The sequence below is a fragment of the Nymphaea colorata genome, chromosome 12 (genome assembly GCF_008831285.2).
Source record: "Nymphaea colorata isolate Beijing-Zhang1983 chromosome 12, ASM883128v2, whole genome shotgun sequence".
Classification (NCBI taxonomy): domain Eukaryota; kingdom Viridiplantae; phylum Streptophyta; class Magnoliopsida; order Nymphaeales; family Nymphaeaceae; genus Nymphaea; species Nymphaea colorata.
Window position 1 is genome coordinate 21387191 of NC_045149.1, and position 12479 is coordinate 21399669.

The window sequence follows — 12479 nt, forward strand, 5'->3', positions numbered from 1 at the left end:
TCCCACGGCCAACAATAATTGCCAAACGGGATCTTTATAAATACCGAAAATCGTGTTTGGCAGGGCTGGGATTGTAATTGCCGAACTCAGGTTTTCTGTGCACCCCTTTCCATATTATGGAATTTGGGGGATGTATCTCGACGAGTCCAAAGCCCTTTTCCCTTTTCTTTTACCTCTGGTTCAGGATTTATGTTACGAATTTTAGAAACTATAAAAATCTTACATATGTGAACCTTGTTCAACTGAGAGCAAGTTCATGATAACTAAGCTCTTAAAAACTTTACATATGTGAACCTTGTTCAACTAAGAGCAAGTTCATGATAACTAACCTCTTCAAGTCCACCAAAGTGATTATGCTAGGCAGGGGCGAAGCCAAAAAATTTTCATGAGGAGTGCCGAATTAGTTTTTCTAAATTTTGACAAAAGCCAAAATATCGTTTTTCAAAATTTTTGTATATGATAGATAAAATTTTCTAAAATTTACATGTATTTTTTTTTTTTTGAAAAGGAGGCACAAGGCCGGTGCGGGACCCCCTTGGCTTTGTCTTTGGTGCTAGGAACTTAATATATATGCATTTTTGACAATCTTCATATCTGCCAAGCCAAATCAATAGAGAAAATACATGTTACCAAGTTAACGATATGTCTACACTGCGAAATGTGGGGTTCTGTAGCAACTCGGCTCATTCCTACACTAAGCTCAAGTTTTCAATTCGCCAGACTGTAACTTGTTCACAACTAGCTTTTGTTGCTATCCAAAAATGCGAAGAATCATGGCAACTAATCGTTTAACTACTTATAAATTCTCAAAAATTATCAAGAATCTTCAATACAAAACTAAACTTTCTCGTTCAATAGTTTAGGTGAGCAGCTCCCTGCACATGCCCATGCTCCCTCGCTCTACTCATCATCAAAATACCCGAGAAAAACATTAAAATTCATTAGATGTTATGTCAACTTACAATCTAGCCATAGATACATCAAATCAAACAATGTAAATGAAATTTGGAGGCCACAAACCAAAAAAAGGTGAACCACTAAATATGCTTATATTCATTCACGTAGAGAAGCTACCACTGCGACGTTATCATTTTCAATTTGTTACACCTTTTATATGACGAACATCATAAAACATATTTGTTGGGTACCTGGGGTGTCGAGCAAAATGCTCAACCTAAAAAGTAAGTCCGCAGATTCCTTGTCACATGATTGGAACCATGTGAGCTTGGAAATCTTCTGCACTTTTGCTAAAGCGAGCCCTGTCGATTTCTTTTTGTGTTTGAGCCTCAGCAAACGACAACCTATGGAGAATGCAGGTATATATCCACATCCATTGTGAAGAAGAGTATGAAATAGCGAATATTTTTAGGTCAATTGACCTTTTAGATCTTCGTTTTGGAATTTTATTAGCTACAGGATCTGCCTCAGATTCATGCAAGATATAGTGTTGCTTTTCTGTGTAAGCAATCGTCATAAAGGAGAAGTTAGACACTGTCATAAAGGAGAACTGTGGACTTAAGATCAGATTTTCTCCCCTCAATGCAAAGAAGTAAAGTAAAGATCTTAAATGAACCTTAGGTTGACTTAAATGCTCACTTTGATAAATTATGAATTTTTACCCACATCAGCAAAAGTTAACAATTGTTAGAAATTTTCAGCGCTGATCTTTAGTTTTTTTGGATCTAGAATGGAATCTGCTAAGAGGCGAGTTGGGATCTGTCAGTTGGGTTGGATTTCAAATCTAGAGTGACCAACTACATCGCTAAATGAAGTAAGATGACGTAATTATCATATTCATAAGTTTTACGTTAATAATTGACACAAATTATACTCTCTCTCTCTCTCTCTCTCTCTCTCTCTATATATATATATATATATATATATATATTCTAGGGGATAGGGTGCACTTTGAAGTTTGAAGTGATGTACCGGTCGTGCAAGGGCTACACAAGCAGAGGGGCGTATATTTTAAAGCAGGAGGTATGGGGGCTCGGCAGAAGGTGGTGAAATGCGTGGCGTGGGGATGTAAATGGAGCACAGTGGGGGTTCACGGGCAGGCCCCTACGCAGCGGAACACGTAGGGTCTGTGCGGGCGTGTTTGATGCGGAGTAGGTGCAGTCGACTTAAATGAAGAGTGGGACGCCGAGGTTGACCGGCACCGCGTCCCGCCAAACGCCCGTGTGCAGGCGGGCGCCAGCACAGCGACTCCCACAATAATGCTCCTCCCCTCGCCCATCCTCATCCAAACCTTGCCCTACCAGTACCATCCATATCACCGAAAAAGCTTCACATTTAAATATTGTATTTATTATTATTACTTTTATTAAATTTATTTGGTACATGTTAAAGATGTAGACTAGGAGTGCAGGGTATGATCTGAGAGAGGTCCCATCTCCTTCACCTCCTCACCAGATCTTCCGTCATTTGCTTACGAATCTCTATCTAACCCTATATACTGCTGGTCGAGCAAACAGGGGACTCTTTGTCCTGCCCGCCAACCACCAGACAAAGCTGAAATTCAAAATGAAAAACGAGATTGAAAGCTTCAGCCTGTAAACTTCGAGCCTCCTCCAAACAGTGGATGACCTCACTCAACAAAGCTCCACGCCGAAAGAGGATCACGAGCTCGAATTCTAACAGTCGAGGCCCGTCTGCCCACCTGAGAGTGTTTGCTTGAAGCTTCCAGACTTGGTTCTTCCTGTAAACAGAAGACTCGGAAACCTTTTCTACACGTTGAAAACACAAGACTCAGAAACTTTTTCTAACAGACTTGGAGACGACGCCGGCGAAAACTGTTCATTGCAAGTACGATTTGTGCGAACATGGCGTACCGTGTTGTACAATATAAGAGAACAGTAAACAAAAGAAGAGCGCCTCTCTTTTATTGTGTACGGTGCGGAGAATTAAACTCTCTGTTCTGCGGCTTTGGTGTGTGGTTCTCTCTCTCTCTTTCTCTGTCCCTGCGGAGCTGCTTGACAGCACCAAATTGCATGGCAGACTGTGATGTTTGATGTGATTGAAATTAAAGATATTGATGGGATTTGGACCACAAAATTGGCCGATCCATCGCCCCCATCTCGAACTCAGATTTGGACGTCAGAAAATATTTCGGTTTTCTCATCATTTTCCGCCATGGACTTCAACGCCCGCTTGCAGTCATCTACGTATCTTCCGCCTTCTCCTTCACTGCCACCTTGAAGTAATATCTTTTCACGGAACATCATTAGCACCGGGCGATAAAAATTTGAAGAGCAAGCACAAAGAAAGACCACCGAGCCAACGTAACAAATGATTTCACGGTCGGCAGCGGCGGATGGATAAGGGAGGGCGGTCGCCGGAGCGTCCCTGTCCGTCCATCTAAAAATGGGCGGTCATAAATGCCAGTCTTGGTAATGAACAGCTGTTCATCGATGAGACCCATGGCCTGTCAGATGGGGCCCGAGCGTAGCCTTCGGTCACACCTCAAGAGACTGACCAGAGGCACAGCAATCCGCCATTAAAATACATACTAAACTCTGTTCAAAGCTTTAGTTTATTAAAGACCAAGCCATCATGATGTCAAGATAGCAGAGATAAATACAGAAAGCTTCCAATAAGTGCGTCTAATTAACCGATGAACTACTTTGAGTTTGGGATTCTATGTATTACATCACGCACTCTACATACATGTATAGTTGAATCAATAAAAATGCGTGTTCAAATAATTGGAGAGAGGAGCTCCAAGCGGCACAACATAACTGGTCAAGCTGGGGAGCCGCTGAGAGCCATTTGTCAATTCAATTTCGGTGAGCGTCATGCTCTACGAGTCAATAGGGCGTTGTACCGAATTGAATGTGCATTGTCCCTATTCCAGACTCCAACGCAGCCCTGAACCCAGAGGACAAATCAAAAAAGACGGGAACAATCAGAACTAGCTCAAGCGGTGAAATATGTTTGCCGCGCACCCAAAATAATTGGAGAGAGAGTGTGTCAATGGGTTCTCTATAAGGTTTTTCAGTCAAACTCTACAGCTAGATATGATTGAGATGTAGTAGTCTAGGGATGTTTTGAAATAGCTTTGAAATGCAAGGTTCATGGGCCATGAGATTTTATGGTTTGAAATTATGTCGACAGAGTTTGGTAAGAACACGGGACCAGTGGGGGGGCGCATAGAGAACTTGCATGAGAAACCACAGGCCGAGAAATTTCAGCTGTAATTTTTCAGAACCTCTCTTGCTTGTAGGCCCATAACTTATGATTAACAATCATAAGTTTAATGAGCATGGGGGATCAAAGGGTATATATAATTATCTGCCTCTAGTTAAGAAAATTTTGAGATAACAAAGGGATTTTCCAACTTAATACATTAAATTTGTTCTTTGATTAAACCAATATATGACTATGGCTACAAAAGTGAAAGAGGACAAGAGTTCAATACCAACAAGTATATCTTTAAGTATTATCTACGTTGAGTATATGAGTGTCCCTTCTGATATAAAACTCCGTGAAAAATACTCTCGAAAAAAAAAATTTCTAGCTCCTCCAGTAGCGGACGAAAACGGCAAAAAGATTAACAAACTCGAAACCGCGAAATTTGTTAGAGCTTAGATCGAATCTTAGAAATCATCCAATATATTAGAACACAAGTGCTCAAACAGAAATCCTGACCACTTGCATTAAACAAAAAACAAACAAATAATAAACAAAACTAAGTATCTCAAACAATTTTAAAAGTAAGATACATACATTTCTAACATATTTTTTTTGTTTGAATTATTCGCAATCAATTCCTAATATACCAACCATCTGGACTTAATTTGTGAGGTTAGGTCGAGCAGAATAGACGGCGCACCTTCTCATCATCATTCATCTCTATCCAATACAGGGCTGGCTCATGATCCATCACACAAATAAAAGCAAAGATCTGCTAAATCTTATCAAGGACGGTCTAAAAAGAAAAGGAAAAGGAAAAAGCTGCCCTTCCCGCTTGCTAACCGTGGAGACTCATGATAAGGGGCCATTAAAGCCGTGGGTCCGGACCCCAGTGGAGGGGTCCGGTTGTTTGAATGTAACTGTATCCTAATTTAATCGATTTGGAATGTCGGTCTTACCCGAATGGACCCAGTTGGGACGTCCTCACATATGCCACAAACATTAAATGTCACACATGCCCTTTGAAGTGGATATGCCCGGTTGAATTTGGTCTGACCCAAATAAGGTCTGACCTTGTATCCGGACCCGTTTCTGATCCGACTCGAAAAGATTTAATAGATCCAAGGAAGATTGCCTGTTTGGATCTACGTCTAAGGGTTTGGATTCGAAATACAGTGTGATGGTTGGAATAGCCACCCACATGCATATGCATGCAGTCAATTTGCAGCTGAACTGCACCCTTAGGCTGGCTGTTCAATGAGTAGAGCTTGACTCGAACTGGCTCGATAAACTTAACTGGAACTTGACTCATTTATTAAACGAGTCGAGTTCCAGTTAAAAAATGAACTCGACAACCTAAACGAGTCGAGCTCAAGTTAAGTGGGCTCGACTCGGTTAAACCCAGTTAAGCTCGAGAAAAAAAATATATAAAATAAGTCTCATAAGATTTAAAAAAAAAAATAAATTGCTCAAATGGGTATACACGTGACTTTAAAAAATAATTTTTTTAATGAAATGCTTAGCTCGACTCAAGCCAATCTTTGGCTCGAGCTTAATCGAGCTGAATCAAGCTGAGTTTGAGTTTTAAGAACTCAAGCTGAGTCGAGCTCGAGTTAATGAGATAGAACTCGAGTCAAGCTTGAGCCGAGTTCGAGTTCCTTTCAAAACAAACGAGCTGGGTTCGAGCTGGCTCAACTCTTCTCGAACTTGCTCATGAACAGCTCTACTTAGGCATTTCTAACTCTTAATTGCGTGGATTGAAGTCGCATTCGTTTCAACTGGCTTTGTTTATTGGAAGGCATACTTTTTCTGTTGCTGGAGCCTCAAACATTATTCAAAACATACCTTAAGAAAGAATCAACCAATAATAAGCATATTTTAGCCAATGCTAATAATAGAAGGAGAAAATGACGTATTAGCGTTGAGATTTCCGATTACATTCCAAAGAGGAAGATAAGGTATCTATAAGATTTTACCTAATGGCGGCCGAGACACATGTGGACATGTATGAGCAATTGCCTGCGCGCACCTACGTACATTGATTATTTATATATTAAGACCTCAAGGTTATTTACTTATTTAAATATTAGTTGCCTCTTAAAAATTACAGTTTAAAGTATTACCTAGTGCCTATCGGTCAAAAATTTCTTACTCCACTAGTCGAGCTGACCAAACCAGCCCGAAGCTTAACAAATTTGAACTCGGACCGATTGAAAGCCTCTGACTGCAGCCCAAGCCTAACCGCCTTAGTTGTTGGGCTTGGCCAAACCTACTCAAATTTGAAACTCTTAACATTTCATTTTTTTAATAGCTTAGAAACCCAGATTGATGTATTTTAAGAGAGTCTTCACCGACACACAATAAGTTTTTAAAGGAGCCATCAATGATACACCAAAAGTTTTTACCTCGACTTTATATATATATATATATATATATATATATATATATAGAGAGAGAGAGAGAGAGAGAGAGAGAGAGAGAGAGAGAGAAAACAAAACAAAATAGAAAGTATGAAGGGATAATTGTTAAATACATAATATATAAAACTGAGCCAGTGCAGTCCAATGAGTTTTTTTTTTTATCAGGCCGACTCGAATGTCAAATAATCAACCGAAGCTCAGTCCATCCCAGCGCCATTGTCGAGGCCCGATGCCCGCCTTTCCTTATTACTTATGACACATCCTTCAAATCACAATGACTGCCATTTAAAGTTCAAAAAAATATATATATAATGTGACACTAAGACTGACTAAGAGATGCAATGCTTTAAAATTTCATATCAGACGACTCATTTGCGTGGCAACCTTTCAATCTACAATACGCATGAATGTTTATAGTTCAGTGCCATCACCAATGTTGATAAAGTGACGAGCACACAAGTGGTTGTCTTGTGTTTGGCTATAAAAGGTCACCTCATAATCAATGTTGCTTGAAAGCTGATTTTTGAACTTATTACAAAAAAAAAAAACCCAGCTCCAATTTTTAGTTTTTTCACATAGGAAAAAATTTCGGAGTATTCGAAAAAAAAAAAATAAAGGCACCATTGAAGGAGTAATTACTAAATATTTGAAGAGAAGAAGCTCACTTGAGACGGGCCTCCGAACTTTCAGGGGTGATTTGTAAAAATTGTAAAACCTTCAAAGGGGATTGTTCTCCCCATTTTACCGGGACGTCGACCGGTTTCCGGCGCCGGGAAAGACAGGGCAAAAATGGAAAAAGACGTCTCTGACCTGACGTTTCCGACTCTGGTGGGGCCCACTTAAGCGGACCTTGACCTTACAGGTGGCTCCTTTCTTGTCTTCTTCTGCTGCTGACTGGGACGACCTCAGGCCACAGATCCCATTCGCCCAATCAGAATCCGACACGTCCAACGTGGACGCCAACGGGCCCCACGCTCAAAATATCCTTCGCGTCATCAAGTCAATGTCAACTGACTGGCAACTTTTAGGTCGCGGTTGACGATACTACCCCCGCACCGTTCGGGGCGAACTTCCCCTTCCCTTTCGAGGCCGAGGGCATCCTACGTAATTGCGACAAGCTGGACGGCCTGATGGCGGGGAAGAAAAGGCCAAGATGAATGATGATGGAGTGTGCATGGTCGTGCATGCACCACATTTATCTCGCCTGCCCATCTTGACGTCGCCGTCGGCGCCACGTCCCTATGCGCCCGTGTGGGCTGATCGGCCACGTCCACCAAGATGACGACGGTGAAGAGAGAGAGAGAGAGAGAGAGGAAAAAAGGAGGAAGAAAAATGTGCTCTTGATCGGCGCCATGGGTCCGTGCTGCTTTGGATTTTTTGGAGAATTTAAGTTTTGGTGGTATGCCGAAGAAGGTTGCACCTAGGGTTTTGACCGCTTGGATTTTTTTGGAGCAAAATTTATGTGGTATTCTTAGGGCACTACATGTGTCGGCACCACTTTAGTCGGAAATAGAGCGGATTTTGTCATGTCTCCAGTCAGAATCTTGAGAAGAAGGGCGTGTTTGAGTGACACTCTCAAGTATAGTTCTGGTGCCGCTGAACTCGGGCTTAAAGTGTGTTTGAGTGAAACATAGTTTTCATAATAAAACTTTGCAAATTGGTATAAGTAATCTGATTTTGAGGTTTTAATATCACACCACCCAAGACATTAAAAGCAAATTCGGTGTTGAAATATTTTTCCTACCCTGTAAAAGAACTGATCAAAATTTAATTTCTGCAAAACTTAGTGTTCATAAACTATGTTTATATTTACATAAGCTCTCGTGCGAGCACAACTCAAATCTTTCTTATGAAAGAAAACATTGACTATATATGCTCGCATGTAACCATTGAAGAAGATGAGAGGAAGCTGCTAAAAGTTTCATCGGAAAGATCTGTCGGGTAAAGGTCATCTCTCTCTCTCTCTCTCCCCATCTCTCTCTCTAGATCTCTCTTGTGGGACAACACGCTGGGCCAAAAAAAGATGAAGCTCATGTTTGAAACTCAGAAAGGCAAAAGTGGTGAGGTCCGTGACGCTGGCACGGGATTAACAGTCTTCGAAATGGTGAAGGCGACTAAAAATCACTGCCCTTTCTCTCTCCACACTGTTTGCCGAAATACAGTCGCGTCTGTCATTGTCATCCTTACTGTGCCAACCCTTTGATATTCCAGGAAGGGTCAGGCGCATTTTCCCACGCCACCATTTCTCCCTCCCCCTCTCTCTCTCTCTCCTTCACGCCTCTCTCTCCCTATTTAAACCCCTCTGATCCCTGCCTGCCTTGCATTGATCCACAGATATATCTCTCTCTTCCCTCTCTCTCTCTGTCCGCTTCCTTTCTATCTTCAGGAGCAATGGCTTCTAGCATCAGTGCCTTGTTGGCCATGGTGGTGCTCCTCTGTACGGTGGAGCTCTGCTGGTCGATGGGTGGGGGAGGGTCGAGAAAGCTCGCCTCCCTCTACACCCCTCCGCCACTCATCCTCCAGTACCACAACGGTCCCCTGCTCACCGGAAAGCTCCCCCTGAGCGTCGTCTGGTACGGGGATTTCACCCCTTCCCAGCACGCCATCGTCGTCGACTTCCTCAACTCCCTCCACCAGCCATCCTCCTCTTCCGCCGGCCATCCGACCGTCTCCACCTGGTGGAGGACCGTCGAGAAGTACTCCGCCGCCCTGCCCAAATCGCAGCCGGCTTCTTCCTCCTTCGCCGCTGGCGTCGTCATGCCGGTGCTCGCGGGCCAGAACCTCGACTCTGCCTACTCTTTGGGGAAGACCCTCACTCGGGCCCAAATCTCCCAGTTGGCCTCCAAGCATGCTCCGTCGGCCGCCGGCGGTAGGTCCCTGACGCTCGTCCTCACCTCCGCCGACGTCACCGTCGAGGGCTTCTGCATGGGCGGCTGCGGCACCCACGGCTCTCACCCGCCCTCCTCCGCCTACGTCTGGGTGGGCAACTCTGCCTCCCAGTGCCCCGGTACCTGCGCCTGGCCCTTCCACCAGCCCATCTACGGCCCCCAGTCTCCTCCCCTCGTCGCCCCCAACGGCGATGTCGGCGTCGACGGCATGATCATCAACATCGCCTCTCTGCTCGCAGCCGCCGTCACGAACCCGCTCGGAAACGGCTACTACCAGGGCGCGGCCGGCGCCCCCCTGGAGGCTGCCTCCGCCTGCCCCGGCATGTACGGTACCGGCTCATACCCTGGCTACGCCGGAAACCTCCTGGTGGACCCGACGACCGGCGCCAGCTTCAACGCCGTCGGGCTGAACGGTAGGAAGTACCTGTTACCGGCATTATGGGACCCGCAGACCCGCTCCTGCTCCACTCTTGTATGACCATAGCAATAGAAACAAACAATGGTTTTCCTTAGGCTTTTGTGATTCGGGTTCCGGGTCTGGATCCAAACCGTCTCTTTTGCTCTCACCAAGAGAGGCACTCATCAATGTACATAAATATGCTAAGTAGTCCATGTTTCTGCTTGTCTTCGTCACTCAAGTATGAATCACGCTTTAACTTGATTTGAATTTACAAAGCATTGCCCAACATGGATAATAAGATAATACTATTCTTAGGACTAAGCACCAAGCAACTTGTATTAGCAAAAGAACAATAGAAAACAACAACTTGGGTGTTTCATATACTTAAAAAATATACTGTTTTGGGGAAAATATATATTATGTCCAAAGTTTGGAATGATGTATAATGCAACTTCCAATGCATCAAAAATCATTGGTAGGGGAGGAAGAGGGGGAGTAGGGTGGGTTCCTTTGGAAATGATGCCCAATGAGAGGATATACCTTATTCTAGAATCTAGGCGTTGCCTTTTCTAAATTCCTTTATGGTGTTTGTTATGGGAGGTTGCAGTTCCCGAGTTTCTGTCAGCGCTTGGAGTCGATGCCTTTATTTTTTTGTCTTCTCACTTTTAAGCAACCTTTTTTTGCTTCTTTTTTTGTGTTTCAAACGGTGGTTCTTTGGCAGCTTTCGGATCTGGATTGCTCAAAAGCCGCCCTGTTCTTGGACGTTTAAAATTTGAACAATTTAATATTTGTAAGTATGAGAGGACAAGAGAGGGTGTTTGATTGAAGGCTCTGGACAAAATTCTAATTCGTCATTCTTGTTGATGGGATTATCTTCTCAAGGCTTCAATCGATGAAGCTTGCTTTTGTCTTCAATAGAACAAGGAACAGCCCAAATAATGTCAAGTAAACTTAAGTTAACCCATTAACCTGCAATGGTTGATGAGAAAAAAACGACTCTCTCTCTCTCTCTCTCTTCACATGTAACCCATCTCTCGATGATAAATTTGAATTCTTGGGTGGATGGAGGAGACACACCACCCCGAAGCTTTTCGCCCAATCCTCTTAGAGGGCATAATTTTGGTGCTTCAAAGTGCTGTCCTCACACTTCAAGTTCTACATTGGTAGCTCCCGTTTGTAGCATAGATAATTTGACGACTACCAATCCGCCCCGTCCATTGCACCAACCCTCTCTAGAATAAGATTAATTTGAAGTTATTGGTTGGAAGATAGTACATCAAACTCAATGTTTCCTTAATTGGGTTCCAAAATATTTTTATAAACTAAACTGTTTCTGTTAAAATTATGCTGGTGTCATTAGCGGATCTAATTTCCATGATAAGAAAGAAAAAGAACGTTAACCAAACTTTACTGCAGTATGTGTTTGAATTCTTGGCACCTGCAACTTAGGCAGGCTTCAAGGAGGACAGAGCTTTTCTTGGCAATCAATCATCTAAAGTAGAAAAAATCAATGTTAGTTTTGCTGTTAAATTCTCTATTGATTCAATTTAATCTGGAACCATACTCTTCGGGATAAGTTGAGAATTGAACCACTGGAAAAGATTCAGGGAAAGAAGGAAGGATAATCTCAGCAAATCAGAATAAGTATCCCGTGTTTGGGAACAAAGAGCATTTTCTCCTATTTGATTAGCATGCCACCTGCCAGGTTCTCACAGGATTCTTGGAAGAAGAAAACAAAGGAAAAGGTTAGTAGTTTCGTAAGAGTCCATGGCAATCTTCCTAAAATTAAGCGATTACTTGTTTCAGTAGAATGAAAGTTTGTAGCATGCATTGGGAAATGCTGAAAAGGAAAACTAAGGATCATTGAAGTAAAAGCAAATTGCCTGGTAGGTGAAGGAATCAAAAGTACGTCTCCTCATCGTCATCTTCCTGAAAAATCAAAACATGGAAAAGAAAAGGATGAATATTTTCCAAGACCAGACAAGCTTTCCATGGTTACAAGTACAGATAGTCTTTGGAAGAGGAGGGATCAGCCCTATTTCTTCACCAAGAAAAACCAAACTAAAGATTGAGGTAGCGTTGTCTCAAATCTCCTATGCTGCATTAAAAAGGTGCGCTTTGTAAGATCTTCAATTCAAAACAAACCTCTTAGCAACTCGGATCTTAAATCCCCATGACATGTAAAAAAACTATGGATTTAAGGTCCGATTGAGAGGGAGATGAGGGGTCGAACCTTAAGTCTACGGATCTGAGATCACGCGGATCTCCACAGTGAAACAAACACACCAAAGACAAAATGAGTTGCAGGAGAGGAGGCCCTAGTCATGACTTTTCTCTTGAAGCCCATAACTCACTCACTTCTTTTTTGCAGATTTTTTCCAAGTGAGTCAGATCCAGATAGCTAAATACAAGAGAGCCCCCGTCCAAATCAGATCTGGAAGAATAGAAAAAAAAACAAGACCCAGTGACTAGATCGAACCCGCACTCAAACCCGGTTTATGTCAATTCTATTGGAAAACTAAGGTTTCAATCACTCTATTCCCCCCACAATTCCCAACCGTCCATCCCTTTCCGTTCTAAGCAAGCTGGTCAGTGTTGTCTTTATTGAGGGGCCGAATCTCAGGGTAGCATAGCCTAACT

The 12479-nt window shown here is 42.9% G+C and overlaps 1 protein-coding gene across 1 annotated transcript; it reads left to right on the plus strand.

Annotated features, from left to right (window-relative positions):
* Positions 1–8854: 8854 nt before the first annotated feature.
* Positions 8855–10077, plus strand: LOC116266428 (protein EXORDIUM-like 2). Its single transcript, XM_031647649.2, has one exon. The coding sequence runs from the start codon at positions 8943–8945 to the stop codon at positions 9915–9917; it is 975 nt and encodes a 324-aa protein (XP_031503509.1). The 5' UTR covers positions 8855–8942; the 3' UTR covers positions 9918–10077.
* The last annotated feature ends 2402 nt before the right edge of the window (positions 10078–12479 follow it).